Source organism: Triticum aestivum, chromosome 6D (assembly GCF_018294505.1).
Source record: "Triticum aestivum cultivar Chinese Spring chromosome 6D, IWGSC CS RefSeq v2.1, whole genome shotgun sequence".
Taxonomy (NCBI): Eukaryota; Viridiplantae; Streptophyta; class Magnoliopsida; order Poales; family Poaceae; genus Triticum; species Triticum aestivum.
In genome coordinates, this window is record NC_057811.1 from 48,116,326 (window position 1) to 48,132,983 (window position 16,658).

Sequence of the window (16,658 nt, forward strand, 5' to 3'; positions counted from 1 at the left end):
TTTGCCGTCCGCCTTTTTGCCTCTTTGCCGTCTACTAGCGGACGGCAAAGAGGTGGGCCGTTATGATTTTTTCAAACGAGCGGGGGGTGGGGGCCACCACACTCTTTGCCGTCTGCCAGCGGACGGCAAAGATTCTTTGCCGTCCGCTGGCAGACGGCAAAGAGCTGGCAGATGGCAAAGAGCTTCTTTGCCGTCAGCCGTTTCTTTGCCGTCTGTTTATGTGTAGCTGATGGCAAAGAGCTTCTTTGCCGTCAGCTAGCAGACGGCAAAGAGCTGGCAGATGGCAAATTAGCTGATTCCAGTAGTGAGGGGTGGGCCGCGTGAGTTATGTGAGATTTGGATAAATGATATAAAAAAATAAGAAAATCTTGTCAACTCGTTTAGGGGTTTAGGGTTATTAGGGTTTAGGGGTTCAGGGTTTAGGGTTTAGTGGGGGGGGGGTTAGGGTTATCAGGGTTCAGGGTTTATGGTTTAGTGGGGGGGGGTAGGGTTATCAGGGTTTAGGGTTTAGTGTTGACATGCAAGCCCAGAAATGCGCGTGTCAGAGATCGTACTTGCGTGTACATGTACTAATGATCCCAAACTTTCTTCATGGCATCCCATGACCACATAGAGAATGCATGCATAATGGTTTCCATGTGGGGCAAAATTTTGAATGTTTTTACGGTTTAGTGGGGGGGTTAGGGTTATCAGGGTTTAGGGTTTAAGGGTTTTAGGGTCGACGGAACTATGTTTGTCTTACAGTGGACGTAGCACACACACCGGACATTGGTGGAGCGTTGGTCTACAATGGATTCCCTCCGGTAGCATCGATCCGGTCCGTTGACTGGCTCGGCCGACGAACTTCGTGCCACATAGAGCATGCATCCATCCACTGGACCGGATCGATGTTGGTTTGGTTTCATACAGGTGAGGAACCCAGCTAGTGCTTTCGGGGTGTTGACATGCTAGGCCGTAAATGCGCGTGTGAGAGATCGTATAATCCCAAACTTTCTTCATGGCATCCCGTGACCCCATAGAGAATGCATGCATAATGGTTTCCATGTGGGGCAAAATTTTGAATGTTTTTACGGTTTAGTGGGGGGGGTTAGGGTTATCAGTGTTTACGATTTTAGGGTTGACGGAACTATGTTTGTCTTACAGTGGACCTATCACACACACCGGACATAGGTCGAGCGTTGGTCTACAATGGAATCCCTCCGGTAGCATCGATCTGGTGAGTCGACTGGCTCGACCGACATACTTCGTGCCACATAGAGCATGCATCCATCCACTGAACCGGATCGATGTTGGGTTGGTTTACATGTACATGTACAAGGACCGGAAATGCGCGTGTCAGAGATCGTACTTGCGTGTATAATCCCAAACTTTCTTCATGGCATCCCATGACCCCATAGAGAATGCATGCATAATGGTTTCCATGTGGGGCAAAATTTTGAATGTTTTTACGGTTTAGTGGGGGGGGGGGTTTAGGGTTATCAATGTTTACGATTTTAGGGTTGACGGAACTATGTTTGTCTTACAGTGGACCTATCACACACACCGGACATAGGTCGAGCGTTGGTCTACAATGGAATCCCTCCGGTAGCATCGATCTGGTCCATCGACTGGCTCGACCGACATACTTCGTGCCACATAGAGCATGCATCCATCCACTGAACCGGATCGATGTTGGGTTGGTTTACATGTACATGTACAAGGACCGGAAATGCGCGTGTCAGAGATCGTACTTGCGTGTACATGTACTAATGATCCCAAACTTTCTTCATGGCATCCCATGACCCCATAGAGAATTCATGCATAATGGTTTCCATGTGGGGCAAAATTTTGAATGTTTTTACGGTTTTGTGTGTGTGTGGGGGGGGGGGTTAGGGTTCAGGGTACATGCCACATTGTCCAATTAACACTTTGTATAGATTTTTTGGGTAAAAAATGAACGAAATAATGCAACTAATCTGAACGTAACGTTTGGCATGTATCAAACCAAGTAGCCACTATTCCTAAAAAGAAACCAGTTAGCCACTAATTGCGCCAAACATATCACATAATTACCAACGAAAATGGGTTGACAATTATTTCTGGAAATTCTTGGAAGGAATTTATTGCTCTTCCTTTTTTAGAGAACAATAAGTTACAAATTTTATTTTGGAAACAAGAAATCAGTTTTCAATTTTATTTGTCCTTTCCAATAGATTTCAAATGAGCTTTTCCTTGGTCTGGTCATACAAGGCATTAAGCACACATGACATTCCTTATACAGAAGCTGACTGAAATAATTTGTTAACAACTACTAACGACTGATGATCAACAAGTAAACAAATCCCACAACAATTATTGAAAAATAAAATCCCGCGGCCATCAGATTTGCGTGCTTCTTCAGATCGATCAACTGCCTTAAGTTCTTGTTGATCTTCTTCAATTCCACCTTGAGTTCCGCATCTGCCACCATCGGAGGAACATTGGCATAGCCCTTATTATCCACCGCGGATGGCAGATCTACCTCTAGGGTTGCCCCGTGCCTCAAATCAATTAAGCCATCCGTTTGAAGCCTCTCAACGTATTCATCCAGCCACTCAAAATGCTTGCATGTTTTCAGCTTCTGAAAAAGGGAAGGGAAACCCTAAATACCAATTCCGAGGAAATATAAATAAATCTGGGGTCAGAATTCATAGCAAAAAGACACAACAGAACATAGATTTAACCTTCCCTGCTTCTGGTTTGCTCTCGCATTTCACAAATTCCCGCCCATGGTTTCCATTCTTCTCCGATATGGTTGTCAAACGCTTCAGTGGCGCGATGCGTGGGCAGTCGGGGCATCTGGTCATCGGTAGTGAACCATACCGCGGCCATGATGACGGAGAGGCCGAACTGGACATGGACATCTCTCGTCTCTCACCGTCCGCCGGCGATGGCAGGCTTCGTCGCCGGAGAAGAATAACAATTTGGTGGGGCAAGGGAAAGGGAGGCAATGGTGGGCCGCGGGTTGGCACGGGCACGGCGATGGCTCGGGCTTCTGTGATATGTGGTTGGACCCGCGGTCAGTGCACATGTTTTGGAAGCCCCCAAAAGATCGTGCTCGTTAAAAAAAACTTGCATCGAAGCGCATTACTTCAAAATAACTAATTAACCCTACAATCACGGATATATACCTTTCCATTCTACCGCATATCAACCCTCTCCTAACCACCCCCATCTACCTTGTTTCTCCTCACACAGCCATCGCCGGGATCGCGCCATCGCTTCTCAAGCGACCACGCCGATGCCGGATTAAAAAGGTCTCCTCCACGGCTCCTCCCATCTTCGATTGAAGTGCTGATTATTTTTTCCATTGATTCGACCAAGAAGTCATTTCCGAAGAGATTAGAAAATACAGCCTTTGCCATAGTTGAGTAGTTCTGGTGTAATTGGAGTACAGGATGTCATGCAAGAGCTTTTTGATTGATAGTTTGTAGTAGTTGTTCGTACGAACTGGTTATGAATATATTTTCTCGGTGGTATTGTTAGGAATTAGTTGGATGAGGTTGTGGATACAGTTTTCATACTATGGGTATATGTGTTGTTGTAGGGACCATGGTCTCAGAGGCGCATAACAACTGTGTGGAGTACGACAAGTCTTTGCATGAAGCGCGCCGGGAGATCGACTTGAAGGTGCAAAAGGATCGCGCTGAGGTAGATAAGAAACTCAAAAAAGACGTTCATACGTGGACAGGATGATAAAGGAGGAGCGTGAGGAGTTTTCCCGTAAGATGGCGAAGATGCGTCTTGAGATTGAAGAAAAGTATAAGCGGGACTGTGAGGACATGGAAAAAAAGTTTTTCCTTGGCTACAAGGAAATGCATCAAACGTTGCAGAAGGACCGGAAGCTTGTGGACAGTATTATACAGACAAAGCGAGTCAGGATGGATGCCTATGTGTTGCAGGCACGTTCGGATATGGACAGCAAGCTGCTACAGGAGCGGTCGGACATGGATTATAAGGCCATGCTAGAGAAGGTCCGTTTGGAAGGACATATGTTAGAAGCCCGTGCGATCTCACGGCCACCCCGACAACATGTCTTCAATTTTTCTCCCCCTGTAAGTATCTCGCACCGATTGTATATATTAAGGACCTACGTATTCTATGATACAAACATCTTCAATTTGTGGCAACCTTATGTCGGCGATTGTATGTAGGCTAAGCATCATGAGACGGCACAGTCGCCATCCACTCGAGACATTGCGATAGAGTCACCCGTTCAATGCCACATCACTCCACCCCAACAACATATCTTCAATTCTCCCCTTGTCAGTACCTCGCAACGATGCCATACCCAAGATATGGTATGACCTTTTAAAATTTGTGTGTAAACCCACTGTCGACGTTTCATACGCAGGATAAGAAACCTGTGATGGCAGAGTCCCCAGTCACACCACATGAAGGATACATTCCACATAACAATGTGAGAAGGTTTGAGATGGCACAATCCCCAGTCACTCCACATGAAGGATACATTCCACAAAAGCAGGTAACAACACCGCAATGTTGCTATGCACATAAAAAATTATGTTTGCCCTTTACTCATTGAATGTATTAACTCTGATGTGAGATACTAGGTGCTGGTCATGGAATTTTTTGTTAGTAGGGATGATGAGATGTCACATGTCCCGACCGCATACTTTGATGAACACCCGGCAGAAGTCAGAATTTTTGAACCCGCCAAAGTGACCTACGATCTCATTATGAGTGAAATGAGAGATACTTTTGGTTGCAAACTGGGAGCAGAACTGTACTACTTCTTACCCGGGTCTGCGTGGAAGCTGCCAGAAGGAATGTTCTTGATTGCAGGACCAGATGATGTAGAAAAAATGGTTTCTGATCTGAATGGCAGCAAGACATGTCACCTATACATTGTGTACAATAGAACTACGGGTTGTTTTCCCGAGGGTGACATTGATCCAGAGGTTCAAATTTTACATGTTACATGCATCTAGTTTATGGCTACGTCATTTTTAAGTTCTTCCTAATACAATTCCTATGGTTTTCTACAGGAAGTGAGAATCCAAGAAATGGAGGGTCTTGCTAGAGAGTTGACGGAGAAAGAACAAGAGCAACTTCAGTTGTATGGTTACATTGATGTTAAAGAGAAAAAGATTGAAGCACATGGGTCGTCGCCAAGCCTGACGCAATCTCCAACGTCGCAATGCAAGAGGTCACTGGATTTTGGCAGTGCAGAAGACCATATGGAGTAGGCTCAATTGTTTTTCAACCAGTTTAAGCTTCAAACCAGGATTATTTTGTTGCAAACAAACATTTTTTTTGTTTCATACTATGTTCGCAATTATGGTACAATTTATTCATGAGACAGTTCTTTGAACAACAATGCATGTGTTTTATGATCAATCATACAGTTGTTTCTGAGTTGTTTGTGAGATGGCATTGCATCTAAAGAAGTTTCCATCTATAAAACTTGTAAAAAATCATTTATGTTGTCTTTGTTGAAACTGTTTTTTCGTGCCTTTCATCTACACGTGTAATCATTATAGCCTACAAAACCATACAACGTCGCAAAACAATTTCCAGTTGGCATGGATGCTTGTCATGTTGGTACAAGGGTTTCAAAAAAATTTGGGTCCATTTCAAGCATGCCGAAAAAATCCGTCTTCCCAGACGGAACATCCCCTCCTACCCGAACGGCTAAGTTGAATCACACCAATTTTTTCCATCAAGCGCGCAAGCACACCCCCGTGGCCCGCGTGAAATCTGAGCTAACCCCAAAACTTGCTGGTTTTGACGTCAAATAAGATAGAAATATCAAGGGAAGAAGATAGAAATAGCAAGCAAAACACAGATAACCAACAACATATCAAATAGACGGGTAGAAATCATAACATAGTTCGGATAGATAAAGTTCACGGTAGAACCAACAACATGATTTAATAGAAATATTTAAAAGATAAAAAACTTGCCCTAACACGCTAGGGCAAGTCAAGCTGACGAGACCGGGCCTTCACCACCATCTCCACTGCGCCTCCTCTCCAGTGCTCCTCTCATCCCGTCCTCGCCGATGTAGTAGGGGAGGGTGTGCATACCGTCGCGGGTGGAGAAGACGCAGTCGAAGTTTGTGAAGATGTTGTGGGTTGTGAATGCGATGAATTCGCATCCACACCAAAACACCTTGCCGAGGAGGTAGTACACATCAAATCTGTTGGTGAAGGTGACGGTGAGCCCTATCGGCGGAGACCAGGAGTTTGGATGCACTTCATCCAGTCGGAACATCACCGGCGAGCCCGCCGGGAGGTGCGCGAAGCCCGCACGGAGGAACCACTGGGCAAAGCCCCTTGCACCCCTCCAGCGTGAGAACGCCCACATGCGAAGCGTGCTCTCCACGACGACGCCGGCCGGATACTGTCTCTCCGGCACAGTCGGTGGGAGCCGGTAGGTGGGGCCGTTGTACTGCATCCTCGCGGCTCGCTCAGAGAGTGCTCTGGGTTTGGGGAAGAAGAGAAGGGCGGCGCAAATGGATGTGTGCAGAAGGTGAGGGCTGGTGGTTTAAATAGGGAAAGGGGAAGGGAAGGGAACCGACCGCGCTTACGTTCAAACTAGCCGCGTCGAATGATCCATATGCCACTTTAATTGCCACGTTGAATAGATGCGGGTGGATCAAAAAAGTGTGAAACCAAGGCTTTAATTGCCACGTTGAATACATGCGGGTAGATCAAAAAAGTGTGAAACCAAGGTTTTAATTGCCACGTTGAATCGAAAAGTGTGAAAACAAGGTTTTAATCGCCTCGCTCGCATGCATGCACGTCCGCCACCCGCGCATGCAAACCCACGTCGCCGCCCTTCCCATGCATGCAGGCCTCAGGCGCAGACAACGAGATGGCCCAACGGTCCATCCAGCGACCCAGCGGGTGAGGCTAGCGTGGGACGGCCCACTCAAATTAGGCCCAAGCGAGCTTCGCGCCGGGCACATCCCAGGGGTGCAGGGAGTTTAGTCCCACCTCGCCGAGCGAGGGGAGCTAGCACCGGTTTATATAGCGGGCTGAGCTTTCCCTCTCAAGTTCCTTTCTAAAGCGGGCAGCACATTGCCTAACCGTGTCCATCCCTGCCCTGTGGGGCCTACTTGCTACCTGTTTTCACAATCTGGCGGGCCTCTACATCCTGGCCCAATAAATGATTGGGTTACTAGTCGTATGCAGGCCGTTGAATTGTGAAAGCGGGCAAGTAGGCGGGCTTTTTTTTGTCTATTTCATTTTTTTCATTTGTCACCATTATTTCCATTGCAGCCTGTCCATCATGCTGCATTTTGGCAAGAACAAGCTAGAGTTGTACACACCCTGATTTAATGCTCAAAACGTCGGTCTATACCTCAAGGGGACATTGTAAAATAATTGTTTTCAAAAATTTCTTTCATAGACATGTTGCACACATGATCTCTTCCACAAGCAAAACTAGGTTTCCAAGTTTTTGTATTTTTTTGAATTCTTTTGAATTTATAATGCCCTCTAGACTGACTGCTGAAAACGTCGGTCTATGCCTCAAGGGGGCATTGTAAAATAATGCCCTCTAGACTGACTGCCGCCCGATTTGCATGCAGCGCAGATGAACATGCATGGAGGTTGCTCAAATATTTCCAAGCACACCCCACTGGGCCCCGCTTATTTAAAAAATACATCAGTCATTAATGATCTCTAAATGAAGAATATGCATGATGATTATGAATATGCATGACAACCATAGTAAGGGTGAAGAATCATATTCATCCTACAATGAGGACCAACGATTGCTAAAATCACCTCGATGAAGGTATTTAAGCAGGTAAAGGAGCTGGTCGAGGGGCGAGGTGGGACTATTTTTAGTTACACGAGAACAACGCGCGAGATCGTACGTGACGTGGGCCGTCCGGAGCTGCAACCTCGGATGGGCCGGTGTTTGGGTCGACGTAGGAAAACGGCCTGCCATGCATGAGCCATGCAGACCGTGGGACCGCGCGGGAGATCCGTCTGGCGGCCGTGCGTGCGTGCAGAAATACATCACAAAAATTATTCTACTCGACAATAACAAGTGCTCCATGCTAGCCCTTATTCATGTTCATCATTCTTAAAGTTGGACATCAAATGATACACACAGAAAATGGAAACGAAAGATGTCGAACTAATACAGTAACATGGCAGTACAACCGCACTTCACTAAATTACTGTCACGATGAAATAGAATGTAAAGACCACGTCACACAAAGCTGAATGGCACACGACTTTCTCTGGCTCATCGTCGGTTCATGCTGTATGTAGACATCACAGTTCAGCCTCGAGATCCTACACAGAAAAATAGAATAAATCACATGGACATCAATTATGAGTAAAACACATGCAAAAAATAAATATGAACATATTTCGTACCTCTAGCAATTTAGCGCATTTACGTCGATTGTGACCAGGATTCTTGCAATGGCCACAGATATTCTGTGATCTTGACTTCTTTGTCTTTGCCTGCAGCCTTTTCTTCGGTGCACCTCGGCTTGGCACATGCACGGGATCCAGAACCTTATCACCTTTCTCCGAGTGCGGCATCAACGGGCCAAACCTAATGTTGTTATGCTGAGCATTAGTTGACTCCTTGCTGTCAGCTTGTTCAAAACTTGATTGCTTGCCATGATGTTGTGCTTGCAAAAGCATTATTAGACGGTGATAGTCCTCATCAGAGTGGCATGCCTTGAAACTTGCGGTGTGACTACAATTCCGCAACTCGCGGTACCTCTGCAGGCTTACCGAATAGTCATACATCTGGTTTTTTCTGGTAGGTGCGTATGCACATTTTGCATTCATAGTCCACCTAGTGGGAACGCAACAACTGGGCAGAATTGTTTGTTTTAGAATCCCCAATATGTAAAAAATGTGGGAACATGGTGTGCCTGCGCATTCCAGCTTACGGCAAGAACAACTCACCCTGTGCAAAAGACCTCCTTGCTCTTCAATGCGCACTCCAAACTTTTTATCCATTCTTTCCTGCTTGGACACAATATAAGTGGAATCTTCTGATCCATCTAGTATCTCTCTGATCCGACATTTGCTGACAGCATCTATGCTCCATATGACCATCTTAAAGACACTAGGTGTGAAAACTGTTGCGGCGTGTTTCTCAAGCGGTGAAGCATTTTCCTCTGTAAATGGAACGGACTGCAAGGCTTCGACGTCATGGAGAGCTTCGTTAATCCGTCGCGACGCAAGGCAATGCTCATAGTGCTCTAGCATTTCAAACAACGACATCTTACCCTCAAGATGCGTATGTAGCACAGAGTTCAAGCTCTCACTCCTCTGATTGCTGCTCAATCCTAGGAAACAACGCCCCTCAAGATATGGAGCACACCACAACTTTCTCATTTGATACATCTGATGCAGCCAAGACTCCTCACTGTTTATTCCGTTGTAAGAAGTATATCCATTCTATCTCATGCTCTTCAATGGAAGAAGTATCATAAATGAAAGATCTGAATTCCTCCTTTACGTCGTCATCATGCAGATGGCGTACAATGTTCTGCTGAATGTGCCATATACATAGTCTATGGTTTGAGTCTGGCCAGACCACCCTGATTGCTCTCTGCATTGCAAGGTCCCCATCTGTGATCACAGATATCGGATGCTTCTGTGCCATGCAATCAGAAAAGGTCCGCAACATCCACTCGTATGCCTGGCTTGTTTCATGAGAAATTATACCACAGCCAAAAATGACAGTGCTCCGGTGGTGATTCAACCCGACAAACGGCACGAATGGCAGATTGTATTTGTTGGTTCTGTATGTGCTATCGAAAACAATGACGTCTCCGAAAGCCTCGTAGTCAAGTCGCGATTGACTATCAGCCCAGAACAGTCCCTTCAGATGGCCATGCTCGTCTACCAAGTACTTGAAGAAAAAAAATCCACATCTCGCTCTCGCCTCGCCATCATGTGCATGATCACCGTATTAGCATCACCGGCACTGATTGTCTCCTGCTTATTAGCATGGCAGAAATTATAAATGTCCCTCTTTATGCATCCAACCTTATCAAATCCACCATATTGAAAGCACAAAATATCCATAATACGGTATTTGCGGATCCCACATTTTTCCATGTCCGCAATGTCCGCTTTCTGCTCATTGCTAATTCGTCTGTGCGAACGCAGCAGACAAGAAAGATCCCGTGGGGCTAGAGGATGGCTGTGCTCATCGATGAAATCCTTGACAAACCACCGACCGGTTTCCTCCTGTCTCCTAATGACCAATTTAGCATTACACCCAACACGAGTTAAATTCGTGGCCTCCTCTTTCTATCTTCCATCTTTCTTTTCATGTGCTTCTCTTCGCGAAACCCTTGACGACTACACACAATTTTCCTTAAAATTATGTATTTGTTGGATCCATCCCACTCAACGTAGGTTTTCCTCACACTAAAACCTTTTTCAAGAGCATATTTGTTGTAGAATTCATAGCCTTCAGCCTCACTATCAAACATCTTGCTGACAACATTTAGATACTCGAACATACTCTCATCACTTGCATACGCCATGTCTTCCTGCATATGACATGTGAGGGAAACCAATCATCAACATCTTTCTGTTTATCAATGTTGCAGGTGTAAAATAGCTCATAGGCAAAGACAAGTGCATGGAAAAGACTTTGCTCGTTTGACATATGAGGGAAACCAATCATCAACGCCCTACAAGTAGTATCTCATCTTCCTTAAACTATATTTCATGCACTATGCAAACCTAAAGTGATGATGACTTTAATAAACTAAATTAAGTCAACTATGGAACCAGTATCTCATCTTTCTTTAGTATATCTCATCTCAAACGTCAAGTATGTCACTTTTTTTCTGCGGTACCAAAGGAAGTAAGCAATGCCCTCAACATCTTAGTTAAACTAACATGATGCGATTAGCTCAAGAGAAACTATGCCACGATGAAGCTTTCCATTCGTTGTTCTAGTCCGTACAAATCTCGCATACTACTAAATTACCCGGATCTTGTGGGGTTGAGCTTGTACTGCATGCACGGTGGAGGGGCGCAACGGCCAAGAGAACGAGCAGAACGCCAAGCCGAATTCATACCTTAAGGATGGTACGCGCGAAGAGATGGGATCGCCCGCCGCCGTCGCCGCCGATTCAGCCGGCGCAGATCCGGCCTCCTTCTTCTTCGGTGACGGCGTGGGGGCTGGGGTTGGTTGGGTGGAGGACGAGGACGATGAATTTATTCCTCTCACCAGGCAGGTCGAGGACGGAGAAGGTCAGGAGCGGCGAGCGGCGACGAATACATCGGAGGAGGATTCTGAACTGGATCGAGTAGACATGAATCTGGTCCTCAGGTGATCGGTTCAAGAAAAGATATTTCCCCCGGACCATTATGCCCTTATCGCAATTAACATATTAAATTTAATCAATTAAAATTCCCCGCAAGATCGGACGGCTAATAAAAATCAGACGTGATCAGACATGTAAGTACTGCTAAGTACTCCAAGTACTAACCCAATCACCGTAAAACAGCTCTAAAAATATATGACAACAATCACATGGACTAAGAAAATCAGTTGTTGAATATATGAATTGAATTCTCAAAAATTCTATTGTTAAGGTGACACAAATCTTGTGATTTTAAACTACGGTTATTGATATATTTTTCATACCAGGCGTAGTGATAGAAAAAGAAGATTAGCCGATTGGATCTGGATGTGGTGGACTGATTGACCAGCCAAAGTTGGCAATTTAGAGCATGGCTAGCTCTCATCTAAAGGAGAAATAATTATATCTCATCGATCTAACTTTTACCCTTTTGGATTTTGCGCAGATTCATTGGATTTTTTAATTTTTATTTCTTGGTTTGATTAATCAAATAGCATAGGAGTTAGATCGGATGAGACAATCGGGCGGTTTATCATCCAAATGTATTATGCGTACCAACTTGCGAAGAACGTAATGGATATTTGTATGAATTTAACTTGATGGAGAAAATACAGGCGCATCGTTTAGCTAGTTATTACACACAGCCTCCTCGTCACAAAGGTAAACGATGGGTAGAAGCAAGCATTCAAATCGAACACATGGATAGACGCAATCGAATACATACTAATTTCACAGTTCATCTCTAGGGCGTCTCTGCAAGAGTCAGCATAGCGTGAGGTACATGTCATGGGTAGAAGCAAGCATTCAAATCTTCAATATCCGGACTGGCAAGGATGATGCGGATCTCTCTCCTGAGGATTGCTCAGTGGTCTGATGATGATGGCTGCTTCTAAAATGTGTGCATCTGATGTGCGCTTTAGGCCTGCTGCACCGGCTGTTGGTCCTGATACATTATGTTGATCGATTGACGAGGACACCGTATTAGATATGAGGAGTGAGAGCACTCCATATTATCTAGTTTGTAAGTGTGAATAGTGGCTTTGAATGGATTGATGTATATTTTTGTCATACCTTTATAAAATAACTAATAAAGATCGCTACCTGCATCGATTGATACAAATACCGGGGTTTAACCTCCTTTTCTTTAGAAACAAGAAATCCTCGCCATCTTGGGCGCGACGACAAGCGGGTTCTTGCGCGCGACCTGCTCGCGGCCGGCTGCCTTGTAGTCGAAGAAGCAGACGTGTGCGCCGGCATGGCGGTGCGCCCCGCAGCAGGTGGCCGTGGCCCACCACCGGCACACAAATCCCAGCAGCCCCACCGTTTGCTGGCACGCATCGCATCGGTTCTTGGTCGCCCCCGCCGTCCTCTCGGGCGTCTCCTCCACGCCTCCAGCTTTCGCCAGCCTCAGCGACCTGAGGCCGGACATGACGGCGCCGTCAAAGGCCATGAGGTCCAGCAGCTGCTGTTCCTTGTAGCAGTTGGAGCAGAGATCGTTTGTCGCCGCGCCGCCGCCGAAGAACCCGCAGCCGTTGGCGCACGGGGCCGCGCCGCCGGCATGCTGCCTTGCCTCCATGTTCTTGGTCGTCGGGCGCGCGAGGGGCCGATCGCCTTGTTTACGAGCAGGTCTCGCGCGACGTACGTACTCTCGCCGAGAAGGTTGGTTGCTCGCGATGGCCTCTCTTGAGATTTCGTTGCGTAGCGATAGCCGGGCGTGTGTCATCGTGGCCTTTTAAAAATGATACTAAGCACTAGCGAGCCCCTGGACGATGATGTTCGGCATCGGACGGACCTTCTCGCTCTGTACCCGGACTCGGAATCCGAGCAGTGCAAGGAAGGAAGCTAGACGCCAGCGCCACCCAGGCAATCAGGTGGGCTGTGTTCTTTTCAAGACTAGAATCCGCTTGACTAACTCGGAAGGAGGTCTCCGTGACGCACACTGGGCAGTGGTGCACACGAGCAAAGTGGCAGGCAGCGGCGGCAAGCAAGCACGCACTGCAAGCGACAGCGGCAAGCATGCACGGTAAGCGGCAGCGGAACGCAGTCGCACTCGCACGCACGGAAATTACTAGTGTACTACTCCCTCTGTATCGAAATATATGTCGTGTGTAGCTCAACTTCTCCAGCGACATATATTTCGGTACGGAGCGAGTACTTCTCTTTCGTATTGCGTGTTTGTGTTGCTTGTGCATGCATGACGAGCAAGGTAGGGGCTAGCTGGAGCAAATTTCTGCAGCCATGCAACACCACCAACAATGGCATGATTCAACGGGAGAGCACGTACATCGTAACGTCGCCGCGACCGAGATCAACGAGCGGAAGATTCGACAAAGCTAGCTCCTCGGCGACTCTTGAGAGTGAGAGGCCACTGCCGAAACGTACGCATCTCATACACAAAAAGGAAGGTGCAACAAAGACACATATTGCAGATACAAAAATTCTAAACTTACGGGCAGCACCATACGGGCTACCCTCATGGACCGAATTGCTGCAAGGAATTGGTGGCCTTGTGCAGACGGGTGCAGAAAAAGGCGCATCTCCTTTTTCTTGGTAAATAATTGATCCATGCACATGCATTGCATTGCATCCATACATGCTTGGGCCAGCCTTCGCGCGCAAGTACTCCATCCGTAGCTAAGCTAGCTCTCCATCCTTGATTTCCACATGCATGACATGCAGCGAAAGTGTACTTTATGCCTGCGCTTTTGCTAAATCTCATATGCGTGGGAAATTTACCCCCCTCAGTCGATTTTAGATTTTGGGACGATGCCGAAAACATGAGCCAACGTGAGGAGCGACAAGGACGAGCGTCGACCCCGGCAAGGCCAAGCCAGGACCTCGCGGGAGATGGAGGCAACAGTGCGAGCGGCAGTGAGATGTACCATCCCAGGCGGGGGGGGGGGGGGGGGGGGGTGGGGTTAGAGGAATCTCGTGGCGGAGGGCAAGCACCTCGGCTAGGGAGGTTGAGGGGAGGGCAAGGCGGTGCACAGTACTGGCTTCAGCAATGATGGCTCCCTAGTCAAGATCTGAAGGCCTCGTGCTGGCAATGTGGCCATTCCATCGGGTTGGTCCCTTGATGCCTCAGGTGGCACGGGCGAGGATTCAAGCGAATGTTGCATGCTTTAGCGCCGGCGATAGTGATGCCTACATGCGTCACTTACGTCTTGGTGGCGTCGTTGCGGGTATCCTCTCCATGTCATGGTTCTAGGTGAAAACACTAGCCCGTCAATTCTGTTTTTGGGGCTAGAGTAGACACGGACATTTAGATAAAGATGGCCAAATATATTTTTAGTAGTGGAGCTAGAGGGAAAATCCATGAAGCCCACACGTGATAAAGGCATAAGTTGATGGAGGATCACTTAGAGATGGCCGGCGACTGGCACCGGGATACCCTAAAATAGGTTTTTAGGGTTAGAATAGACGTCGCATAGATTCCTCACCTCTGCTTCGGGCGTTGACATTAGGGTTTCTTGCCGTGCAGCGAGATTTGATGTCAGGTGCTTCAGATCTACTCAAGGGTTCAATCAACGACTACTACTGTGGCTTCAAGGCGCTGCTCCGCAAGGGCACGTGTACAAAAGACTTCTCGCCTGTCATCGACAAGGCGAAGCCGGCTCCGGTAGAGGAGCAGCATCTATTGCTCTTTCTGGTGGCGGTATTGTTCGTTTGGCGGTCTTGCAATCTCAATGTAGTTTTTATTATGTTTGAGGTGCTTTATGGTTCCTCTAAGCTTTGATAATAGATCATGATTATTTCCGTAAAAAAAGTAGGCACGAACGTTTAGATGGACGGTGTGATTTTTCTGATTTACTAAATTAAAGGTCAGGTATTTCTGATTTTTGTGACAATTTCTACCATATTTTTCCTTTTTCTTGTTGACCCGTCATACACTTGTAATTTATAATAATAGATAGATGCACAGGACGTTGTAGAGCATCATGGTTTTCGCGACGACAGAAAAGCTTTGTTTTTCATTGACTGAACCGATTGGCTGAAATTCACCATACTGTGTCCATGAAACTAAAAGTTGGTATCTTGTAATGGCTTTTTGATATGCAAACGTTGAATGGCATACTACCTCTGTGATGGCGAATTTCTCTTTGAACCGAATGTGCAATGGTGTTTTGCGAAATTACAGTTGACTATTATGGGTCATTCAGCTGGAACATGTAGTAACTGAATGGACAGGGCGTTGTAGAACATCATGGCTTTTCGTGATGGCTGAAAAGCTGTATTTTCCACCGGCCGGGCGATGCGCATGCATAGTCAAAAGGCTATGCCCTTTTTAGCTTCAAAACTGTCCACGCCAGATATCACAACCCGGTCGGTTCCGTTTCGTGAGTAGCCAGCGTGGTAATGGGCATCCGCTGCTGCTGGCCGGCCATGTGGTGGATCGGATGTGGGGTGTCATTATCTCATGCATGGAGTATCTCTACACGACTATGTAGAAAATTATAAGATGGCTGAATATGGTGTGTTGTATTGATGTGACCTTCATGGGGATTATATAGGTGTAGAAGACTTAGAGGCAAGAAGCCTATGACTTGGAGTACAAGATGATAAGTAGAATCCTAGTCTATCTCTAGTCCTATACGTATTCTAACAGACTACACTACATATTGTTCAAAAAATAAAAAAACACTACATGCTTGTGTGTGTCACCGTGCCCCGAGCGATCGATGGATGGGTCACATGCATATTGCTTGCGGTAGTGTCTCCTGTCGCCTGCAGTGGCTTGATGACCTTTCCTGAAAACGCCAACCTGGGCCTGCAATGGCTTGATGACCTTTCCTGCAGTCTACCTCTTCAGATCGTCTGTGTGATGGTAATTGGTGAACACCCGGCCGTGGAGAGAGAGAGGTGAGAAAGACCCGTCATCCCTTTGGCCAGCTGATGAGTAAAGTAGCTGGATGGATAGATGCACAACATATGCTTGCATGTTGAGGCAAAAGCGCGTAGTACGTACCACGTCCCTCCGACGTCCTCTTCCTGCTGCAAATAGCTGGTTTCCGTTTCCGGCATCGCCGGCCACACCCATGGTCAGTAGAGTAATTCATGGCCTCCATCCTTTCACAGTTTGTTTGGTCGGTTGAAGCAGAAATTTTGCGGAGCCTTCCTCGTGCCCGCGTCTCCATGATTGATCCAATTTGTTGACTAGACACCAGAAAACTCATAAGTTGAGTTGAATATCAAAGAAACATGCTAGGAGATCCACCCATTATGAAATAAAGTACAAGAAAGTCTTATCACACACTGTAATTATATGATCGTAGCCTCGGGCTGTGGTGGTTTGTTTCCAGATGGC

General features: G+C 46.7%; 1 protein-coding gene across 1 annotated transcript; it reads right to left on the reverse strand.

Moving 5' to 3' along the window:
* Nucleotides 1–12,070: 12,070 nt before the first annotated feature.
* LOC123141015 (zinc finger A20 and AN1 domain-containing stress-associated protein 10-like) lies at nt 12,071–13,078 on the reverse strand. The gene has a single exon (XM_044560267.1). The coding sequence runs from the start codon at nt 13,074–13,076 to the stop codon at nt 12,498–12,500; it is 579 nt and encodes a 192-aa protein (XP_044416202.1). The 5' UTR covers nt 13,077–13,078; the 3' UTR covers nt 12,071–12,497.
* Between the last annotated feature and the right edge of the window lie 3,580 nt (nt 13,079–16,658).

What these genes read in the sequence shown, in the direction of transcription:
- LOC123141015 (XM_044560267.1), bottom strand. Translation starts at nt 13,076, where the DNA reads ATGACACACGCCCGGCTATCGCTACGCAACGAAATCTCAAGAGAGGCC.